Source organism: Anomaloglossus baeobatrachus, chromosome 1 (genome assembly GCF_048569485.1).
Source record: "Anomaloglossus baeobatrachus isolate aAnoBae1 chromosome 1, aAnoBae1.hap1, whole genome shotgun sequence".
Classification (NCBI taxonomy): Eukaryota; Metazoa; Chordata; class Amphibia; order Anura; family Aromobatidae; genus Anomaloglossus; species Anomaloglossus baeobatrachus.
Genome location: NC_134353.1, coordinates 214,813,978 through 214,839,225, shown reverse-complemented (window position 1 = coordinate 214,839,225; position 25,248 = coordinate 214,813,978). Strand labels below are relative to the sequence as shown.

At 43.0% G+C, this 25,248-nt stretch overlaps 1 protein-coding gene across 1 annotated transcript in view; it reads right to left on the bottom strand.

Moving 5' to 3' along the window:
- The window catches only part of SLC10A7 (solute carrier family 10 member 7), a 304,073-nt gene that overhangs the window by 76,125 nt on the left and 202,700 nt on the right, over nt 1-25,248 (bottom strand). Inside the window, exon 10 of the mRNA XM_075335657.1 lies at nt 3,344-3,509. Within this exon, the coding sequence (XP_075191772.1) occupies nt 3,344-3,509 (166 nt within the window). The remainder of the gene's footprint in view (nt 1-3,343; nt 3,510-25,248) is intronic.

Genomic DNA, 25,248 nt, shown 5'->3' with positions numbered 1-25,248 from the left:
AACCTGAATCTCCGTCCAGAGCAGCAGTCGCTATACTCCGAATGTCACGGCTGAACCTTTTCAGCATTTCTTGCTAGTTTAGCATCTCTACAGAGGGAAGTGCAGACTATTCTCACCTTCACATTACATTATTTGGTGTAAATTCTCCCACTGCAAGAGCTCAGCTAAGCTGTGAGATGTATTTTTTCTATGACAGAAATAAAAAGAAGAGCAAAAAAAAGTTCCATCTCTACTTCACGCAGACTCTGGAGTAGAAAAAGTGCCAATATTCTTTCTTGGTGTAAAAGTTGATGCCAATCATGCATGATGTGACAAATGTATCAAAATACTTGCACCCAAAACTATATTGGCAACACATCAATAAATTAGCCATATGTTAAAAGGGTTGTCCATCCCCTAGTAAATTTTCAGCTTGCCACTCTTAAAAGTGTGTAATGTACATAATGTAATCACTTATAGGATTTAACTATGCTCGTCAGTTCCAGCGATTGTCACGTGACCCTTAATATGTGATTTGAGCTCGCATGCTGACTAGCCTTTGTTGAGTCACTCAATATTCTTTTGAGCAAGAACAGAGGCTAGTCAGCCCGTAACAACAAGTAAGCAATTCTTATACTTATGATCGCGTGAGTATCACACGTGGACTAGGGAAGAGTCCGGCGTGAGGCCAAACACATAAACAGGGAAAACACTACAACAAGACAAGGGGTACATTGGGGACACTAACAATGGTGGGCCCTATGGCTAAGGAGAGGGAAGATGGACACCTCCTCCACTTACCTGCCACTGTACCCTGCACTCCTAGCCAGTCCCTATATAGGTTTGTCACCTGTCCGAGCGGGGGACCTGAAGCCCTGAGATGACACTACAATAGTCCCTGGCTAGGGAAGTGGGCAGGTGACACTGCTGCACTAAAATAACACACAGGAAAGGAAGACAGACCGGGGGAAAAACAACAACACACTGCTGCAGTCAGAACCAAGACTGCAGCCACCACAGCAACTATGGCAGAGAGATAACAGCAGCTCCTTTTTCCTCCAAGACCAGAATCCAAATGAAGCAAGAATAACCGGCACCCTCTGCTGGTAGCAGAGGGTATAGAAAGGGACTGGGAGTGGTCCCAAACCAGAAATACGTGGCATGGTAATTGGCTGCTTGATGTCAAGGAATACTGCCATTAAGCCTACAACTGCCAAAGGAAAGGAAAACACGTTTAAATAGCAGCGTTTCACAGGGGACAGTGAGACTCAGACCCAAAACCTGTCACTAAACTCCTATAGCAGAGAGAACTGTGACCGTGACAACTGCTGAAACAGGCAAGCATAGCCGAAACCCAACAATGTTTACAATACACTGTTAGGACTTGACAAGCTGCACGGCTTGTCAAAAAATTTACTCAGGGATGGACAACCCCTTTAATGTGGATAAAATGATCCTACGTTTCATAAAATTAGGGCTGTGTTTCATGCGTCCTAGGCAGCATACTGACTGGTAAGATTTACAATGGCAGAAAATTACATTTTTTTATGCTAGCAAATGATTATTTATACCATAAACTGTATATCACAAAAGTGAGTACACCTCAAATTTTTCTAAATATTTTAATATATCTTTTCATTGGACAACATTGAAGATTTGACACTTTGACACAATGTAAAGTAGTTAGTGTGCAGCTTGTGTCACTATGTGCATTTGGTGTGCCCTCTAAATAACTCAACACACAGCTATTAACGTCAAAACTGCTGACAACAAAAATGAGTATACACCTTAGTGAAAATGTCCAAATTGTGCCCAAAGTGTCAATATTTTGTGTAGCCAAAAATATTTTCAAGCACTGCCTTAACTCTCTTCGGCATGGAGTTAACTGGAGCTTAACATGAAGCTGGTGGAGGTTGGAGACCTTGTGCTCCTCCACCTTCTGTTTGAGGATACTCCACAGATGCTCAATAGTGTTTAGGTCTGAGACATGCTTGGCCAGTCCAGCAACTTTGCCCTCAGTTTCTTTATCAATGCCATGATTGTATTGGAAGTGTGTTTGGGGGTCGTTATTTTGGAATATTGCCCTGCGGCCCAGTTGCTGAAGGGAGGTTATCATGCTTTGCTTCAGTATGTCACAGTACATGTTGGCATTCATGGTTCCGTCAATGAACTGTAGCTCTCCACAGCTGTCAGCACTCATGCAGTCTAAAACCAAGACACTTCCACCAGCATGCTTGACTGCAGGTTTCGTACTCCTCATCTGGTTACCACCACAAACGCTTGACACCATGTGAACCAAACAGGTTTATCTTGGTTTCATCAGACCATAGGACATGGTTCTAGTATTACATATCATTAGTATGCTTGACTTCAGCAAACTTGCAAACTTTCTTGTGCATCATCTTTAGAAGAGGCTTCCTTCTAGGATGACAGCCATGCAGACTAATTTGGTGCAGTGTGCAGCATATGGTCTAAGCACTGACAGGCTGACCCTCACCCCTGTAACAATGCTAGCAGCACTCATATGTCTATTTTGAAAAGACAACCTTTGTATATGATGCTCAACATGTGCACTCAACTTCTTTGGTTGACTATGGTGAGGCATCTCCAGAGTGGAACCTGTCTTGTTAAACCTCTGTATGGTCTTGGCCACCATGCTGAAGCTCAGTTTCATTGAGTTGTCAATCTTCTTATAGCTTAAGCCATCTTTATGTAGAGCAACAATTCTTTTTTTCAGATCCTCAGAGAATTCTTTGCCATGAGGTGTCATGGTTAACTTCCAGTGTCAAGTATGAGAGTGTGTGAGCACTGACACAAAATATAACACACCTGCTCTGCTCATTCACACCCTGTAACACTAATTAGTCACTTGACACCGGGGAGGGAAAATGACTATTTGGGCACAATTTGACCATTTTCACTTAGGTGTGTACTCACTTTTGTTGACAGCTGTTTAGACATTAATGAATATGTTCTGAGTTAATTAGAGGGCACCAAATTTACACTGTTATACAAGCTGTACACTGATTACATTACATTGTATCAAAGTGCTGCTAATGGCACCAAATGGAGGCTTCTTCCTCTCCAACCAGTCCTTGATGTACCTTCGCACAATTTGCAAGAGAGGAGCCTTCAGTGTTGTCCCATGAAAAGATATAATGAAATAGTTACAAAAATATGAAGGGTGTACTCACTTTTGTGATATACTGTAGATTTTACTAATATGAGACTTTTCTAGGTAATAGAGGATAACCAATAGGATTGCTTGGAAATAGTTGACACTATAATCAATTCTCAACAATTAAACTTTGATAAACATTTAAAGTAGAAAAGCAAAAAAAAAAATATGTCAGTGTGCACTTACTGATAAAAATAATCACAACCAGACTGAAGGTGTCCAGATCAATATTTGGGTTAGAAAATGTATCACAAAAGGTTGTGTAGATGATCATGAGAAGGACGCAGCTGCTAATGGCACCAAATGGAGGCTTCTTCCTCTCCAACCAGTCCTTGATGTACCTCCGCACAATCTGCAAGAGAGGAGCCAACAGGTTGTCTCTTTCAGAGCTCGCAGTACAAGGAAACGCAAAATGAACTTGACAGCAGAAAGACATAAAGAGGAGTGAATAATTCCGATGACTGCCACAGCGGATTTCAAAAGCTTCCCAGCCGCTATGGTCTTATTCTGGGGAATTTAACAATTTTAGTGCAACTTCCACTGGGCACCTATAATGAGAGTATATTTTCAAATGAATCAAATCTATCCTTAATTATGTCAAATGTTCTTTGCTGGCTGTCACCGAGACAAGCCCATTAAGACTCCCTGATGTTTATCTCCTCTGCTGATACTAATGGATGTGTGTAATTATCACAATCCCTCTTGCATCAACAGACAATTCTGAGTGCAACTTCAGGAACCTTAAAATTGTGACATCTTCAGGAATTTCATGACGGTAGATAATCGAAAGTGATCCATGGAACACGTTAATATTTAAAACGCCAGGAATGCGCCAGAAGTTTTTAATTAAATTATAACTTATGCTTGAAAAGCAAAAGTGTATGTGTAGGGGGAGTTTAAATAATTCAGGGTCTGAATATCTAGAGTTTTCATGAATCTAAAGATAAATGCCATTTGATTTCTTTTATTCCCCCCCCAAAAAAATGCAGGAAAAGAAATTAATCACCACCTGAGTAATTAATTAGGGGGTGGCGAGATGTAATGACTTAGAAAGTGAAAGCGGAGCATTATAATCTGTGAACGGTTTTACGAGAGACAATATAAAATGTGAAAAGAAACCTCGAAATACAGGTTTAATATAAAAGTGGAAAAAAGGCTGCTTGGTCGGGGCAGGTTTAATGTAGGCTTTTAGTAGGTGCCATTGTATACCGAGCAATGTATGTGATATGCAGCATATCGTGTTGAAAGAGGATGTCATTTATGTAATTTTTTTTAGCTGCTCTTCTCTGAATAGGACATGGTTTCATTTTTTAGTTTCTGCACCTCTCTGTTTGGGAGACTGCCCCTCTTCACAAAAATAAATGTAGTCCTTTTAGGCGGTGTTCACATTGCAGCCCTGTCCTGCGGCAGCATTTCCACTGCACAATCCCTTTATCTTGCAGGGAAACAGAGGTTTCACCTGTAAAATCACGGGGCTATTGAGGAGGCCACGCAATGCTGCGAGTGAAACATAGGTCTCCCTGCAAGATTAAGTGATGCTACAGGAAAACAATGGAAAGAATGCACAGGGCTGTTGTGGATTGAGTCCACTGCATGTGAGCACAGCCTTACCAATTAGGCGTGGTCCTTAAAAGGGTTGTCCATTACCAGGACAAGCCCTTCTGATTACACGTTTCCCCCAGGTAAAATCATAAACCCTATAACCCGTACCGGCGCCGTTCTAGTAGTGCCGCGGTTCGCATTCCTGGCTCTCACGTGACATTGCAACGTCACGTGAGCCCTGTGCCCTGTCAGCGCTGGCTTCTTTCTCTCCGCCTTCAGACCAATCAACAGAAAGTGAGTGCAGCCCCAGCACTCACTTAGTGTTGATTAACTCGTTCGGTCTGAAGATGGGGAGAAAGAAGCTAGCGCTGATTGGATGCAGGGCTCATGTGATGTCACAACCTCCTGTGAGCCCTGGGAACACAAGCCCTGGCACCGCTGGAACGCCGCCGGTACGGGTGATTGGTATAGTCTTTATTAATTTTATTGGGGTGAACACGTGGAATCAGAAGGGGTGGTCCTAGTAATGGACCACCCTTTTAAAGAAGATTCCTATAGATCAGAGTCAATGACCATCCCCACTTAGCTAAAATGATTTACATACTAGGAAGATGGGGCTAGATTTCGGGAATGGAGAGAGAGAGGCATGACTGAAAGAAAAACAATGCTATGTTCAGGAGATCAGTGGCATTAGTACCAGGTAAAAAAAAAATATTTCACACCCTCAAGGAATATAGAGCAATAAAATAGAAAATTGAAGAGCTTCATAGATTAGTAACAGATTAAATATACAACTCTAAAATATTACATTATTTTTAATTGCAAGCGGTCAAGAAGGAATTTAAATGTGAAATAAAAAACAAAAACTGTGAAAACAGCATATTATTTTTAAAAACTTAAATGGGTGTTTCTTGCTTCCCTTCAGTCTTGGATTGAGAGATCTCAAGATTATTGGTGCAAGATAACCGATTGTGGGGAGAAAAACAAATACATTTTGTACTACCCACAATGAAAGAGCCATCTAGCACCAATCATTTGGGATATCACAAGCCAAGAAAGGTAAAGAACACCACATCTGTATGCAGAGATTACCAAATAATAAGGGTTTAGACAGTTTAGTAGGTTATTCAAGAATGCCAATTTCCTTCAACCTCATATGTAAAAGAGCACATTCATCCAAAGCTAAAAATCCAAATCCTCGGAGTACAAACTTCTTGAGACTTTGCCATTCTGTTATGCAATGTATGTGACACAATTAAGATTAAAAAGGTCCAATGAGTTGCCTGGGGATGGCTGGTACAGGCAATGTAGGCGGGCACCGGTCAGAAAACAAACATTCAGGCTATGTGCGCACGTTGCGTACAGTCACTGCAGAAATTTCTGCAGCGATCTTAAGAGCACACATGCGCTTCAAATCGCTGCAGAAAATGTACGGTACGTAGTGAAAAAAAAAAAAAGCCGATTCCATGCGCTCTGCCTGCAGCTCCTCCCATAGACAGAGCAGGGGCTGCAGGCAAAGCGCACGGAAGAAGTGACATGTCACTTCTTAGATCGCGCGCTTCGGGCAGCAGCCGAAGCGCTGCGATCTAAGACGCCACGTGCGCACGGCCCCTGCATAATCTTCATAGATAATGCAGGGGACGCAGGACGCATGCAGTTACGCTGCGCTACAAAGTGCAGCCTAACTGCATGTAATTACGCAACGTGCGCACATACCCTCAGACACAGAAGTAAAAGTAAATGTAATAATAGAGGAGATTTAATTAAAAGACAGCATTTAGGCTATGGCTTCTCAGTGACTTTTCACCAACCACAGGCATTACCAAGACAATTATTAAACATCATTCCCTATGGAGGAAAACGTTGCATGGCAATAACAAGAACTAACAAATGGTCTATTTATATATTTTATTTGCTTATATTGTGCCATGAATTCCACATTGCTTCACAGCAACATCTGACTGTCCCCATTGGGGCTCACAATCTAAAATTCCCTGTCAGTATGTCTTTGGAGTGTGGGAGGAAACCGGAGAACGCGGAGGAAATCCACGCAAACACAGGGAGAACATACAAACTCCTTGCAGATAGTGTCCTTGGTGGGATTTGAACCCAGGACCCATGTCCATGAAATAAATAAAGTTATGTCCAAGTCACGGCAATTAAAGCAATTTTACCACAACACGTGGGTGACCAAATGATACAGTGGAGTCCTAGTATTAGTATTGCAAAGAAATTGATGTGCAGACCTTACATGCCTGTCAAGTCAATAATTCAATAGATAGTAGTGACTATAGAAGAACTTACACATCAGCTCACACCTAATGGCATCTGCTAATTTTATGGTGTAACACAACCATGATGTAAACAGGCAACAAACCCTCAACATGTAAATGGCAGAAATGATATTAGAACTTGGCATTTATCCACATAGGTCTATAGAAAAAAAAAATAAGCTAATTTAGCACTAATCTCTTTCTAAGGCTATGTTCACACTTCCATATACTGTATGTGTATTGTCTTGACAAACAGAAATAACATCCTAGACTGATCCGTTGCAAAACTGATGCAAATGGAAGCGGAGGGGCTTACTGATTATTATGGGGTGCAACTGGGTTTCGAAATGTGTTTATTTTTTTTTTGAGTGGGAAAATGCATCTCATGCTGAACTTTTTTTCTGTTCTAAAACCAGATTGTCAAGGGGTGACTAGTGAGGGACCGAGGGCTCTTATACTAGGGTTAACATGACAACTGCTAACAGCAATAATTCACAAAAACCACCAGTACGTCTAGATCACAAAACCTCAAGAGACCAGTATAGGTAAGCTATAGCTGGCATTAATGGACTAGTCCAGGCAGCATATATAGGAGGGGAGCGAACATAACAGCTGCCCCAAGAGCACGTGATCAAAGTGACTAACAAGCAGCCCAGCAAAGATTAACTCTTGCAAGCCTGCCTAAGTCTGTGGGCCGACGCATGCGTCTCCCTGGGCTGATCACGGTCAACCAGAATCTGTAGTTTCCACAGATCCTGATGTCGCCATGACAGTTGGCGATGCCTGCAAAAATCTCTGAGTCACAGATACATAATTGAACCCAGACAGCCCTGTTTTAATTGATGCGGTCCAACTGGGTGCTGTTTGCACTAGTTATGCAACAAATCCCTTTTGTAAATTCCTCAACACAAACCTTGTTTGAACAGAAATGTGAACACAGTCTTAGTAGTGTAACTTAGGGCATTGTCCGGCATCCCAAAATGTGTCCGATGTCAAATTCAGCTATAGGAGAATGACACGCATTCTACTGTAAGGCTATGTTCAAATGTTGCGTTTTTGCTGCAATTAAAGTTAGTTTAATTCTGCAAAAACACAGCTTACGTTCTTGCACTTTCATTGCTTTCGATGGTGCAAAAAACGCTGGAAAACTACTGAAAGAAAAACAAAAACAAAATTAAAAAAAAACAAAAAAAAAACAGTTTCCATTTCAGTAAGGAAAAAAAAATCATGTGCATGAGATTTCTGGAATCGCATAGCTTTTGCTGCTACAGTGAAAAGCAGCTTTAATTTGCATAAAACCCATGAAAAAAATGCAGCAAAACCGCAACGTGTGAACATAGCCTAATATAGCTTTGAACAATTAATTTCTGCTTTCCAGCCTATGGGCTATGTCTGTCTTTCAGCTGGCCATGGGGCAACACAGCTTGGCTCCTGCCACCAAACTGGCAAGTTGTATCTAAAGCCCACCAAGGGTTAATCACTGGCCGGGTAACTAGAGAATGCATGAATGATAATGTGCAGACATGCTTTTTATTACTTATTCATGGAAAACAGTGGGTTTTGGTGTGCTTCTTTGAAAAATGTTCAAACTGGTAGAATATACGGGCGCACTGTGAAAATTCTATGTCATTAACATTTAATCATAAATTGCTCTTTAATATAAAACATAAAATAAAGGTCTGTCACAAGCACTTATGTGCAGGAGAAGAAGATGGCATGAAAGCGTAAGGGAAGTAACACACTGCAGTGACTATCAATAGCATCACTGGGTGTTGTTTAACCCATGACCACCCGGAGTCATCCGCCATGAAAGCTGCACTTCACATGTGGTTTTCTCTCCAGGTTCTCCAAATTTGGGTCGATTGCAGAATAAGGTCAAATATGTTTTGGCTTCAAAAATGTTATTGGAAAAGAACTAGCTAATATAGCAAACAGTATATGTATGTAATCTGTCAGTGAGGGCTGCAAGATTCAAGACGTGCAGGAGCGTGTGCTATACGCATCTAATAAATAATATGCAAGAAAGGAAGAAATTATACTGTAAGAAAACTGCTACATAGTCACGATACTTCTATCCTTAGGATAGGCCATCAATATCAGATTGGTGGGAGTTGGACACCCCCACTGATCAGAGGTTATAAGCTCCAGGGGCAGCCAGATGTAAACAGGTGATGGCGTTACTTAATGTATAGTGGCCACCAGGGCCAGATTAAGGTTGGTGGGGGCCCCTGGGCAGAAAATCTGGTGGGGGCCCCATAACGTTAACATTTTTAGCCATAACAGTAGAGCGCAAACTGTAGCATTTAGATATAAATCCAATGAACATGTATCTTATCCTGTTCTGCCACATTCAGATTTACAGTACTACAATACAGATACAGTCCAGGATCACTCACAGCCGTCACTTACACACACAAAGTAGAGTTAAGCCTGCTTTACATGTTTCAATTACATATGCGTTCTTGTATGCGATCGCACACGCCCCCATCGTATGTGCGGAACGGACAATTTGTTGCCCGTGTTGCACAAACGATTAACCCCCGTCACACGTACTTACCTTCCAAACGACCTCGCTGTGGGCAGCGAACATCCACTTCCTGAAGTAGGAGGGACATTCGGCGTCACAGCAACGTCACACAGCGGCCGGCCAATAGAAGCGGAGGGGCGGAGATGAGCGGGGCGTAAACATCCCACCCACCTCCTTCCTTCTGCATTGCTGGCGGGACCCAGGTAAGCTGCTGTTCATCGTTCCCGGGGTGTCACACGGAGCGACGTGTGCTGCCTCGGGAACATTGAACAACCGGACGTTCAATTTTTAGAAATTGAATGACGTCTATGCGATCAACGTTAACGCACAATCAGGGTCGCACGTAGCTGTCACACACTATAATATCACTAACAATGCCGGATGTGCGTCACTTACGACGTGACCCCGCCGATACATCGTTAGATATATTGTAGCGTGTAAAGCCCGCTTTACTCACATTTTTTATTGATCCCAATGTTAAGGCAGCCAGGGCCGGCTCCAGGTTTTTGTGGCCTCCGGCCGAAAGAGTCTCAGTGGACCCTGTCCACACACAGACACATACAGGCATACATATACATATTTGAAGACAAATTCAGAAAAATACATATAAACAGACAAATATATGCACAGACATATACACTGACATACATGCAGACACAGACGCATTAGGGCTCGTGCGCACGTTGCGTAATTCCATGCATTTACGCTGTTTATAGCACTGCAGTGTAAATGCATGCGTCCTGCGTCCCCTGCACAATCTATGTAGATTGTGCATGATACGTGCGCACGCTGCTTTTATGAACGCAGCGATTTGGGTGCTAAAATGTTGACCCAAATCGGTGCGTTCATAAAATGAGCATGTCAAGTATTCCGTGCGCTATGGATGCAGCTCCCGCTCTGTCTATGGTGGGGGCAGCAGCCATAGCGCATGAAATCGGCTTTTTTTGTACAGAAAAACTGCATCCATTATGCAGTGTTTCTGCAGCAATTTGACGCGCACGTGTGCTGTCAAATCGCTGCAGAATATTCAGCAGTTACGTGTGCATATTAATATGGGGAAGTCGCCAGCAGCCTCACTCACCTCTCCCGCTTGTTTCCGTCCAGCTCCTTCAGGACATGTGGCTGTGTTTCACGATGGCTGTCACTAACAAACATGACTGCACACTGACAGCACTGCTGTATATACATCACAGGAGGGGCTGGGGGCTACAATATATACATTACAGGAGGGGCAGGGGGCATAGACGTTACTGGAGTGGCAAACAGCTCTGGTGGTGTACTCATTACTGGGATGGGTGACATAGCACTCTGGGGCACCCATATAGTTCTAGGAGGGAGCCGCACAGACTGCTCTAATTCATATATACACACACACAGTACTGCTTCTTACACACACACACACACACACACACACACACAACTCTGACACAAATACAATGCACCCCCCATTACTCCATACACACACACACACACAATACAATGCACCCCCATTACCCCTCCCCCCACACACAATACAATGCACCACCCATTACGCCTCCCCCACAATACAATGCACCCCTTATTACCCCTCCCCCACACACAATACAATGCTCCCATTACCCTTCCCCCCACACACACAAAATACAATGCACCCCCCATTACCCTTCCCCCCCCCCCCCACACACACACACACACACACACACAATACAATGCACCCTCCATTACCCCTCCCCCCACACACAATACAATGCACCCTCCATTACCCTTCCCCCCACACACAATACAATGCACTCTCCATTACCTCTCCCTCCACACACAATACAATGCAACCCTCATCACCCCCTACACACACAACTTACACTGCCCCATCACTACACACTCCTGCCTCCCCCCCTCCCCTCGGAATACAGTGTTCCTCCTCTGCCTGTCACAAAGCTGTGTTCCTTCACAAATGTTCCCCGCTATGTGCTCTCAGCCCCTCCCCACTCATCCACATTAATTTAACCTGTCTCTTCAGCTCCTTCATGGAGCGCTCGCTTCCTGATGTCCCCTGTGTGGCGCCCGCAGCACTGTGATGACGTCAGCATCAACAAGGTGCTGATCTCATCACGTTGCTGCATGTCGGGGGCGGGGCCCAGTCCCAGCGCGCTGTTCAAATGTATTTACGTCTGAAAGACGCAAATACGTTTGAATAGGAAGGAATGGAAGGAGGAAGCTGCGACGGTCACTGGCTCTGCTGCGCTCCTCTGCAGTGTGTACATGCCGAGCACACAGCAGAGCCGGCACAGCATAGCGCACTGCCTCCTGCTCCTGCTAGTGTGCCTGGCATGTACACACTGTGGAGGAGCGCAGCGGGGACAGCAGATACAGCGGCCCACCACACCGTGCCCCTGCTTCTAGGGGGGGAAGCTGCCCCCCCCTGCCCCTCGCTGGGTACGGCCGCAGCACATAACAGGCAGCTCATTGGCACACCTCTGACCCCGGAAGTGCAAGCGCTGGTACTTCCGGGGTCAATCAGCCTCCTGTGCCCGCAGTTTGTTTTTGCTTCTTAAAGATGCAGATACAAATAAATAGCGGTGCGTCCCCCCCCCCCTCCGAAAACACAGCTGATTTATTAGACTGTCTTTACAGAGGGGGAGAGGGTGTGAAGAAGAAAAAAATAAAATGCTGTCAGATGCCTAGTGGCAAGTATGGCCCTGGTGGTGGGGGCCCCCTTAGAAGCTCTTTTGGTGGGGGCCCCGGGGCTGAAGCCCCGCCTGCCCCGCCTATAATCCGGCCCTGGTGGCCACTGCCAGGTACTGCAGATCAGCGCCGCCAGTCACTTTCCACTGAGTATAAAAAGCACAGTGGACAGGAAACCTCTGTAAATCCCATCCACTTTGCGGAATGTAAGATGCTGTGTTATTGACAATAGTGAAAATACACAAAAACTCATAAAAATCTCACAGTGATCAAACAGCTGTATTAAGAAGACTCACTTTACACTAAACCAGTGAGCGCATTAACACTAGAAGTCCCAGAAATTTCAAGCTCCCCCTGAAGTCCCGAAAGAGGGTCAAATGACCGTTAGTCCAAACTAACAACAAATACAATAAACTGAATAGAACTAACTAGAAACTAAATGGCTAAACTCAATGGAAAACAACAACCTCCTGTGGTGCGACAGTAATGGCCTTAATTACAGAAAAAAAGACGGTGATTATAGCATGTTAGCCAAAATCCTTCAGGTCATTCGACCCGTCTCTGGGTTCCAAAGGTAGAAATGTTAAATGACCCCTCTCTGGGACTTCTAGAGTTAAAGGAAATGTATTGTCAGTAAATTATCTATATGTGTTTGTGTTCCACACATTTTTTAAAAGAAATATTTGGCTATTTACCTGCAGATATGCGGTTAATCTGCAGATAACTAGTATTAAAATGCTACATTACCATCTTCTTTAAACCACAGCAACCAGGAGGATGAACTTACAGCGGGTGAGAAATATTGAACACATTACCAATTTTCTAAGTAAATCTATTTCTAATGGTGCTATTGACATTAATTTCTCCCCAGATCAACAATTAATCCAATCCACACAGGCAAAGAAATCAAACCATAGATGTCCATAAATTTATTCTAATAATGTAATAATGAGGAATGACACAAGGAAAAAGTATTACACACGTTTACTGAAATTTATTTAAATACTTTGTACAAAAGTTTTTGTTGGGGATAACAGCTTCAATGCACCCCCTGTATGGATAAACTAGTGCATTGCTCAGGTGTGATTTTGGCCAATTCTTCCACACAAATACACTTTACATCTTGAAGGTTCCAAGAGCTCCTTCTATGAACTATGAACTTTACTTTCATAAATTTTCTATTGGATACAGCTCAGATGATTGGCTGGGCCATTCTAGCAGCTTTATTTTCTCTCTCTAAAACCAATTGAGCATTTACTTGGCTGTGTTTGGGATCATTGTCTTGCTGAAATCTCAACTCTTATTTCATCATCATCATCCTAGATGGCAGCAGATTTTTATCAAGAATGTCTTGGTATATTTGTCCATTTATCCTTCCTTCAATTATATGAAGTGTCTTAAGGCCGTATGCTGGAAAACAGCCCCACACCCTAATGTGCTGAACTCCAAACTTCACTTTTGGTATGGGGTTTTTGGGGTGGAACTATTTAGCATTAAAAGAGTTCAATTTTGGTGTCATCTGACCAGACCATATTCTCCCAGTATTTTGCAGGCTTCTCTAACTTGTTGAACAAAATTTAAATGCCCTTGAGTATGCTTTTTATTCAGCAATAGAGTCTTGTGTAGTGAGCAGGCATAAAGGCCATGGAGGTTGAGGGCATTATATATTATTTTGTTTTAATCAATTGCACCTGCTGATTCCAGGTCTTTCTGTAGCTCTCTACAGGTGGTCCTTGTCTTTTGAACAACTATTCTAAAAATTCTTTTCACTCCTCTGTTTGAAATCTTACAGGGAGGACCTGGTTGTGGCCGGTTTATGGTGAAATGATATTCTTTCCACTTCTGAATTATTGCCCCAACAGTGCTCACTGGAATATTCAGTAGTTTAGAAATTCTTCTTTACCAATGCCATCAGTATGTTTTGCAACAATATGTTTGCAAAGTTCTTGAGACAGCTCACTGGTTTTACCAATCATGAGATGTTTCTTGTATAGCATCATAGTGATGAAACATTTTTATAAGCCATTAGTTGAACCAGCTGATGATATTTTTTTCAATAAGTGTCAGGAGTGCTTTCTAATTACTGATAGATTACAACTGGTGTCATGACTTTCTATTTCTTTTTGCATCTCTCGCCATGTGTTCAACACTTTTTCCCTGTCATTTCTCATTAGTATACATAACTTAATTAATGGACATTTATAGTTTGATTTATTTGACTGTGTAGATTGGATGGGTTATTACCGACATCTGGTGAGAATGTAACGTCAATAGCACCTTTAGAAATATATTTACTTAGAAAATTGGTGACATGTTTAATACTTATTTTACCTACTGTATAACCGCCCTTTATCTCATCGCTTTCAGTCTTAGGGGCATGCCCAAGCGGATACAGTCACAGCTCGGTAATCTGTGACCAGCGACTGTAATCACTTCACCGTACTTTGATTGACAGAACACTGCAGAGTGTATGTGCAAAGTCAGCTGTCAAAGTTGCAGTAAGGTTTTCAGTAAAGCGGCAAGTGAACGCTGAAGCTCAACAAAAATTTGACGAGTAGCGGTTGCCATTTGAGCAGCAGTTGCCATGCCCCACCATGTCAGTGCTGGGCGTAAATGGCATGTGAAAGCCAAAAGTTACAACTAAAAATTAATGTAATTCGCACATAACAGTATAAAGGTTTTGTCAAAGCTAAATAACGGGAAGTATGAAACACAAAGCAGCTTTATTTAAAGCATGATATACCAAATAGAGATAAAAATTGCAAAGTCAAAAACTAAATTCATTAATAAAAAGGCACTCAAAAACGTAAGTGACCTAATTTACATGATAGGTGCAGAAACGCTGCTGCATTAAAAACTCACAAAATCCTCATGGTGGGAACATAGCCTTAGATGTTCTGTTTATGAAGAGAGGAAAATACTTGAGAAAAATCCATCAAAAAACATTGTGGAAACAACCAAAAGCCACATGCACACATTGAGTATTTGGTGAGTGTTTTACCTCCGTATTTATAAGGCAAAACCAGGAATGGGTAAAGAAAAATGTAGTGGTGCTCGTGTTTCCATTACACTTTTCTTCTGAATTCCGTTCCTGGTTTTAGCTTACAATACTAGCAAAGCCAGGAAGCAATGGCTTAAATCCTAGCACTACAGGTCTTGAGTTTCTCACTATGCTAGGGAGACAAAGGGCAGTATGGGTAAATGGCTGAGGGACCGGACTGTTCAGTGGGAGCTGTGCACAAAGTGGAATACATCTGTTTGGTGCTGGAAGCTACAGGTTTTGATTGTTGAATCCCTTGGAATTTTAAGAAATGAATAAAACTATGTTTGGACCAAACCATATTGCCTGTGTAACCGCTACCTAATGCCTACCTGAAACTGTGAATTTATTTTACTCTATTATATAGCGCTATTAATTCCACAGCGCTTTACAGAGGTGATCATCACTGTCCCCCATTGGGGCTCACAATTTAAAGTCCCTATCTGTATGTCTTTGGAGATTGGGAGAAAAACAGAGGACCTGAAAGAAACAAACTCAAACAACATACAGAACATACAAACTCCTTGCTGATGTTGTGCTTGGTGGGATTTGATCCCAGGACCCTAGCACTGCAAAGCTGCAGTCCTAACCACTGTGTCACCGTGCTGCTACTAACAAATATAAATATCCAGTGAATCCCTACAATTGGTGTTTGAATCTCCTGGGTAAAGGCAACTATGACATTGCAAACACTGTCTGGAAGCATGGAGAAGCTTGTTCAGAAACTGGTTCAGCAGCAGCAGCCGGCCTAGCAAGAATGTAACAAACTCCCTACATAGCAGTATCAGCAACAGATGGCTCTCTTGGCAGAAACTATCAGACCAGAGAGATTTCACCTCCTGCGAGCCAAAGGGTACCTGTGTGAGGTAAACAGTATGGGAGGCCGTGGAGAATTTGACTCTGTAGGATGACGTTGAGGCTTTCCTAACAGTCTTTGGAGAAATTGCCCCCAGAACAATGGGCAGTGATCCTATCTCCATACCTTACTGGGGAACCACAGAAAGCAGCCTATGACCTTGTCCTGCAGATTCTCAAGGAGTAAGACAAGCTGAAAAAGGAAACAGTTGGGCGTAGCCCTGGCCAACATGGTGCAACAGTTGTGCTACAAAAAGGGCATGCTTCCTTGAACCCAGATGTCTACCTGTTACACCTGGTACTAAAATGGCTGCTGGCCAAGACCTGCTCTCCAACACAAATTCTTAAGAGAGAGTGGTAGTGCACCGATTTATCCATGCACTACCGAAAACCGTGCAAAGCTGGTTTGCAAAGGGAGATCCGAAGAATGCAGATGACCTTTTGAGCCTTGTGGAAAGATACTTGGCTAAATGAGCAATTAAAGTAGCCTAAGCTTTCTCGGATACGCAAAAGAAGGGGACCAATTCCACATATGAAGGGCGCCCAAAAACCCAGGAGGGATTAGAGCCGGGTTCAGGGTGATATATCAGCCATATGTCCTTTAAACTATGAATCAATGGACTGCTCCACATGTCAGCGCGTCTCATATTTTGCACATCCCACACATAGTGCCATAGTACAGCTTGGTGAGGGACCTCCGTTGTGCCAAATGACTGAACGGTGTTACTGTCTCTGGACTCAGGATGGGACCACACTTCTTCATGTGCTAGTCTTTCGGGAGGGGTTGGTGGTAGGGTGAATCCATGGCGACGCCAAAAACAATCCCAGGTCCACATATACACAGACTGTGGTTCAATGTCCCACGATGGAGTGGTCAAAGATTTGTTGCATGCTATTATTATCGGACATGACTTTCAGTTGTTCAGGAACCTTGAGGGCTAAAGCCCCCGTCACATTTAACGACTTTCCAGCGATCCCGAAAACGAAGACCTGATAAGGATCGCTACTGGGTCACTGGTGAGATGTGAAACAGTCAGATCTTCCCAACAGTAAAAAAAAACCTGTGGATATAAAAAGCGCATATAGGGTCTTACCAGGATAACAACAGTAAGGGTTAATGAAAACCACTTACCTGAGATTGTTGTGTGACACACAACCAGTATTAACGTATGTATCAGCTGCTGCAGACTCCACGTGCCAAAGGCAGAATCAAGAAAAAAAACGAGGATAAAGTGGAAAAACGTCCGCGCTGCTGTGCCATTAAAGAGTTAATTCCAAATAAGAGCAATGCAGGGTGGTTTATTCTATGCGTTTAACTATTTATTGGCACAGCAGCGCGGACGTTTTTCCACTTATTGTTTTTTTCTCAGATCTTCCCAACGACGCAGCAACTATAGCGACCTATATAACGATCTCGGTGGTACGTGTCTGAGCGCTAAGTCGTCAATGAAATCGTTGGTAAGGCCGGTTTCACACATCCGGCTTTTTGCAGTTTTGCCGGATCCGGCGCTCTCCCGTACAGATAATACAGTACAATGACAGCGCTGTAACTTCCGGGTCACATGCGCCGGTCACATGACAGCATGTGACCGGCGCTTGTTGCGCTGTCATTGTACTGTATTAACTGTACGGGAGAGTGCCGGATCCGGCAAAACGGCAAAAAGCCGGATGTGTGAAACCGGCCTAAGGCGTCAAACATACTGATGCATCCTGCCCAGCAGGACCTCAACGATCAAAAAAATGGTCCAGGCTATTCCGACACGACCAGCTTCGCGAGATCGCTGGCGAGGTCGTTGTTGCGTCACAGAATCTGTGACTCAGCAGCGATCTCGCTATGTGTGAAGGTACCTTATAGTTGTAGAATCTAGCTCTAGTATGCCATTAGGAGTCTGCAATGATAAAAAGCTCACATAATGTAAACAGTGAATTTCCTTTCACTGCTCAGGCTGGAAAGGAGAATGAGGAAGCATTCCCTGAAGCGGATATTCCCGATATAGAGGTGTCCCAGAATTTAAAGGAATAAGTACCCTAAATTTAAATGTGTTAATTGATGTTCCAAGTCCAGATAGTAGTTATGCACAAATGACAAAGCATTATGATCTGTTGTGCTGAGGGACCAAAGTGAGGGACCTCCTTAAAGCACAAGGGGCACAATCCAGGGGGTATAATCGGTTGGCTATGTGAGACAATTGAAGCCTGGGTGGTACTTGTGTAGTGCCCACAGGAGAGAATAGACCCTATAACGTGGTTGAAAATGTGGGAGAGGTCTGCTATAAAATACACCGATCAGGGTAAGGGAAGCCTTTTCCCATATATTATGGAAACCTGGTAAAACCCTAGAAAGATAGGAACTTTCTAGAAACCCCTTGCTTATTGGCTTAGTCGGAATCCAACATTCTGGATGGCAAACTAGCAGGAAATTTGTCACCTCTCCAAAGACCAGATGGAAAAACAATGGTACCCCCAATAGGGGCAGGATTTTGGGGTTATTAGGTCACCCTCATATCATCAAGCATGAGCGTACCAGTCAGGTCAATTTATAGCCCTACAGGCTCTGTGTATTGGCAGATGGTGCCCAGCCCTTGGCTTTGGGTGGCATGTGGGGGAGGAAATATATAGCAAAGGTAGGGAGGACTGGGTGAAATCCTAGCACTGTAATTCTTGATTACATGCACCTAGCTAGCTTTGACATAGGACCAATTTATGTGTTCACCTGGAGCTCTCATTCTGCTAGGGAGATTGAACAGAGTGCGGTGTGTTTGTAAACTGCTGAGTGACCGGGTTGTTTAGTATGAGCTGTGCACAGAGGTGAATACTTCTGCTTTGTGTTTTCGAGACTGGTAGGACCATACTCCTTATTTGCAGAATGTTTTATCCAGGATAAAGGATTGCACACTGTTTGGGTGAGCCCGCACTGACATCTGTGCCTGCAGAATGGAATGTTTATTTGCCATTATACCTTTGTGCCCAGAAGAGGTTAAGTTGGTTGTTGAATCCCTTGAAGTTTTATAAAATCAATAAAACTGCACATTTGACCCAAACCTGCATTGCCTGTGTGAACGCTACCTAATACCTGAGAGCGTGAAGCTCTACATGAGGGGGAAAAAAACTCTCCAAAAACTCCAGGGGTGCCTGTGGCCTTTGTTTTTCATATTTAACTTCATTATATGCATTTGAATAGAGATTTTGTAACCCCATCACACTCAATAACACCACAAAAAATGAAGGCTTATCTACATCTTTTTCTTTTAGATTTTTTTCTGGCTTCCTATTGGCATTTGTGATTTATATTTACTAAGTTAGTTACATTTAGCTGGTCTGTATCATATTCCACTACAGAAACATTACTAAAGCTATGAAATATTGATCAGCAATCTAATGCTGGAGTGGGAACTAAACACTTATGTTTTCAGGCTTAGTGAGCCCAGCAAAATTAGGATTCTGTGAACCCTTGTGATTGAACCTGGACCTTTTCTTCATTTCATCCATCTAGTGTTAAAGGGAACCAGTAATGTCAGGAAATGCTATTTTCCTGCAGATATGGAGTTAATCTGCAGGTAAATAGCATTACTATACTGCCTGGCTGCCTTCCTGGTACCACAGCTACAAGGAGAAAAAGATCTTTTATCCTCCCTGTAGCTGACTGCTTTCAGTCACCGGGGCAGTAAAGGGAGCAGTTATAGTCACAGCTCACTATACTGTGAGCAGCGACTCTTATCAGTCCCTGGAACACTGATTGACGGACGTTTTTGTAGCGCTTGTGAACAGGAGGCTGTCAGTCAAACTGCTGGTGAGTGATTACAGTCGCAGATCAGTGAGTGGTGACTGTAACCTATTACTAAGCTATCAGCTACAGGAAGGATATAAGTTCATTATCTGTCTGTAGCTGCTGCTCCAGTATGGTGCCTATGCAGGATTTCAATGCCAATTGTCTGCAACTTAACCCCAAAATCTGCAGATAAATAACATTTCTCCACATGACAAGTTTCCTTTAACATACAGTATTTTACCATTTCTATTGAGTCTTAAGGCGGTGTCACACGGTACTACAGTCATGGCCAAAAGTTTTGAGAATGACACCAAAATTATATTTTCACATGATCTGTTGTCCTCTGGTTTTTAATTGTGTTTGTCTGATGTTTACATCACATACAGAAATATAATTGCAATCATTATGAGTACCAAAAGGTTATATTGACAGTTAGAATGAGTTAATGCAGCAAGTCAATATTTGCAGTTTTGACCCTTCTTCTTCAGGACCTCTGCAATTCTCCCTGGCATGCTCACAATCAACTTCTGGATCAAATCCTGACTGATAGCTGTCCATTCTTGCATAAGCAATGCTTGCATTTTGCCAGAATTTGTTGGTTTTTGTTTGTCCACCCGTCTCTTGATGATTGCCCACAAGTTCTCAATGGGATTAAGATCTGGGGAGTTTCCAGGCCATGGACCCAAAATCACTATGTTTTGTTCCATGAGCCATTTAGTGATCACCTTTGCTTTATGGCAAGGTGCTCCATCATGCTGGAAAAGGCATTGTTGGGCGCCAAACTGCTCTTGGACAGTTGGGAGAAGTTGCTCTTGGAGGACATTCTGGTACCATTCTTTATTCATGGCTGTGTTTTTAGGCAAGACTGTGAGTGAGCCGATTCCCTTGGCTGAGAAGCAACCCCACACATGAATCGTTTCAGGATGCTTAACAGTTGGCATGAGACAAGACTGGTGGTAGCGCTCACCTCTTCTTCTCCTAATAAGCTGGTTTCCAGATGTACCAATCAAAAAGGGGATTTATCTGAGAAAATGACTTTACCCCAGTCCTCAGCAGCCCACTCCCTGTACCTTTTGCAGAATATCAGTTGGTCCCTGATGTTTTTTCTGGAGAGAAGTGGCTTCTTTGCTGCCCTCCTTGAAACCAGGCCTTGTTCAAGCAGTCTCCGCCTCACAGTGCGTGCAGAAGCACTCACACCAGCCTGCTGCCATTGCTGAGCTAGCTCGGCACTGCTGGTAGTCCGATCCCGCAGCTGAAACAGTTTTAAGATACGGTCCTGGCATTTGCTGGTCCTTCTTGGGCGCCCTGGAGCCTTTTTGGCAACAATGGAAGCTCTATCCTTGAAGTTCTTGATGATGCGATAGATTGTTGACTGAGGTGCTATCTTTGTAGCTGCGATACTCTTCCCTGTTAGGCCATTTTTGTGCAGAGCAATGATGGCTGCACGTATTTCTTTAGCGATAACCATGGTTAACTGAAGAGAAACAATGATACCAAGCACCAGCCTCCTTTTAAAGTGTCCAGTGGTGTCATTCTTACTTAATCATGACTGCATGATCGCCAGCACTCCCCTCATCAACACCCACACCTGTGTTAATGGAACAATCACTAAAACAATGTTAGCTGCTCCTTTAAAGGCAGGAATGTAATGATGTTGAAATGTGTTTTGGGGGTTAAAGTTCATTTTCTTAGCCAATATTGACTTTGCAAATAATTGCTGTTAAGCTGATCACTCTTTATGACATTCTGGAGTATATGCAAATTGCCATTAGAAAAACTTAAGCAGTAGACTTTGTAAAAATTAATATTTGTAGCATTCTCAAAACTTTTGGCCATGACTGTATATATCGTGCGATCGCACCCGCCCCCGTCGTTTGTGCGTCACGGGCAATTTGTTGCCCGTGGCGCACAATGTCGTTAATCCCAGTCACACGTACTTACCTCCCTAACGACCTCGCTGTGGGCGGCGAACATCCTCTTCTTGAAGGGGGAGGGACGTTTGGCGTCACAGAGACGTCACACAGCAGCCGCCCAATAGAAGCGGAGGGGCGGAGATGAGCGGGACATAACATCCCGCCCACCTCCTTCCTTTCGCATTGCCGGCGTGACGCAGGTAAGCTGTGTTCGTCGTTTCCGGGGTGTCACACGTAGCGATGTGTGCTGCCTCAGGAATGATTAACAACCAGCGCACAGAAGGAGGAACGACATTATGAAAATGAATAACGTGTCAACGAGCAACGATAAGGTAAGTATTTTTGCTCGCTAACAGTCTTTCGGAGATGTCACACGCTACGACATCTCTAACTATGCCAGATGTGCGTCACAAACTCTGTGACCCCGCCGACATATCGTTAGATATATTGTAGAGTCTGACGGGGCCTTTATGCTACTGAAAAATAGTGCTATTCCTGAATAGTTTTGATGACCTCAAGTAAAAACTTTTCTGCATATAACAATAATGTTCATTTGTAGTGGTGAGCGAGCACTACCATGCTCAGGTGCTCGGTACTCGTAAAAAGTAGTTGGATTCTCGGATGGGCGCAACTCCTGTATAACGGAAGTGAATGGGTGAGTCCAGAATTTTTCCGGAAGATTTCTCGGAAAAATGCTTGAGACCCCATTGACTTCCACTATACTCGGGTACCCGAGTTGCGTCCAACTGCTCGTTACGAGTAACAAGCAGAATACTGCTCACTCATCACTATTCATTTGTGAAGCAATGAAAAAACATGAATAGAGCAAAGTATTGATTTTATGCATTTCCAAAAGCTTTAACGATATTAACTTTGAAGCTTGAATACTTTATTATATACTTTACACATCTCCCCAGTTTTAAAAGATTCTAAAAGACCTAAAAATGACTCACTTCCACCAATAAATCACAAGCTGGACAGCTCTGTCTAAGGCTATGTGCGCATGTTGCGTACAGTCACTGCAGAAATTTCTGCAGCGATCTGAAGAGCACACGTGCGCTTCCAATCGCTGCAAAAAATGTCCGTAGTGGGGGAAAAAAAAGCCGATTCCATGCGCTCTGAGTGCAGCTCCTCCCATAGACAGAGCAGGGGCTGCAGGCAAAGCGCACGGAAGAAGTGACATGTCACTTCTTAGAACGCGCGCTTCGGGCAGCAGCCAAAGCGCTGCGCTCTAATACGCCACGTGCACACGTCTCCTGCATAATCTCCATAGATTATGCAGGGGACGCAGGACGCATGCAGTTACGCTGCGCTACAAAGCGCAGCGTAACTGCATTTAATTACGCAATGTGCGCACAAAGCCTTTAGCTGCGTTTACTGCAGATCAGAAAACTCTTACTGATAGGCCATCATTTGAATGGCTGTTTACACAGACAGACCAAAACATACTATGAGCACTGAGTGATCTATGCTAGATTGCTCAGTACACATAGGTAGTCATGGTTCTTCGCAGCGCAAGTTATGTTTACACGGGACCATGCACTGGTGAGAACGATCTTTTAAGCTGTGAAAAAGATTGTTTCACTTGATGAACAAGCATTATGCTTGTTTATCGGGTGATCGGTAGTCTGTTTACATGGCAAGGTAATCATAACGACGCTCGTTAATAATTATAGTGTAAACACCCCTTTAGATAATGGCCAGATTTGATTAGCTTCATAATAGTAGTCCATTGTATTTGTGATGTAATCTGAACATGCCAAGACACATTGCTTTGGCTGATGCCTCTACTGTGTTTCAGTGGTACACTCTCTTCTCACTGTGCTCTAGCTATCAAAATAGTTAATGTTTGAACAATGTTGCCAAACCTATGACTTAGACACACACTATAAGGACAAAAGTATCGGGACACCTACACATTACACCAGCATCCGCTTTAGGTCTCACTGAGTTGGTCCCCCATTTGCTGCTATAAAGTTTCCAATCTTGTGTGAAGCTTTCTACTTGATTTTGAAGTGTGACTATGGGAATTTTTGCCTATTCGTCAAGATGAGCATTTGTGAGGCCATCACACTAATGTTCGACTAGAAACTCCCAATCTACGTTCTAATTCATCACAACGGTGTTTGATGGGCTTTAGGTCAGAGCTCTGTGTGGACATGTCAAGTCCTTTCAAACCAAACCAGACTCACTCAACCATATCTTTTTTGACCTTGCTTTTTGCATGGGGTACAGTCCTGATTTGACCGAAAAGGGCCTTCTCCAAACTCGTCCTCACAAAGTTGGAAGTATACATAAGTTCAAAATGCCTTGGCATGCAGAAATATTACATTTCCCTTCACTAAGGTGCCTAAGCCAAACCCTGAAAAACAACCTCATCTAAAAACTATAACTTCATGGCTGAATTGTGGTTCTTAAAGGGTTCCATTTTTCAATAATATCACTCAGAGATGATTGTGGAATATTTAGTAGGGAAGAAATGCAATGAACGGACTTGCTATAATGGTGGCATCCTATACAAAACTGTGTTTGAATTCGGTGAGCTAAACACACCCTTCAAATATGTCTATAGCTAGACTATATGGTGAGGGGCTGGAATTTATACACTTGTGGCAACAAGACTGAATGAAAAAATAGAATTTGTTGATTAATTGTCCGTTTTAAACTATGCATTCTGAATTGTTAAATGACTGCTGAACAATACACAAAGCATACACTTTACACGTCTTGGCAAAGACGACCCCATGCTTCAGACCATAGCCTAACCGGATCATTGTGGTGAGCTGGATTCCCCTTGCTTACAAATCCAATGTATAATACTGTATGCTTTCTGCATGAAAAAGCCATATGAAAAACATAACCTCTGCCATAACATAAGCCCAGCTGCATCCTGTCAAAATCAGTGTAGGGAACGCGACATATTTGTACCCCATTAAAACTTAAAAATATATAAAAATAATAATAATAGTAATTATTGCATAGGCTGTCGAAAAAGCTTGACATAAAAGTGGTCATCCAGTAGATAAAAAAATCAAATTAGGACTAAACACTCATCACTACGGGTTTATAAAATTAAAACTTAAATTCTATTCCTCACCCATCTTGCATTCAGCTACAGCAAAACGCAAGAAAACAACTAGAGTCCATGTGCATATGAAATGGAGAATATAATTTCTTATAATCACAGAAATCCCTAATATAACATACATATTAATGGGGAGATGTGATTCCACTCGGTTGTTCTGAATATACTCACAAATATGTCGCCTGGATTACTATTTAATATTGATGATCTGAAAACTAATTAAATATACATGATGTTGGACTAACATTGCTGGTGACATCTGCAGAGCTTTGAGCAAGAGGCCGTTCATTAGACACCTCCAGAGAATAACTTGGATGTGTTCAGAATCTGATCTGTCACCCACAATTTTATCTGAGAGTCTCCTCTTGTTTGCTTATTGACCAAAGCTGCGCTGCCTGTACCGGCTACTGTATGAAGCATACTTGT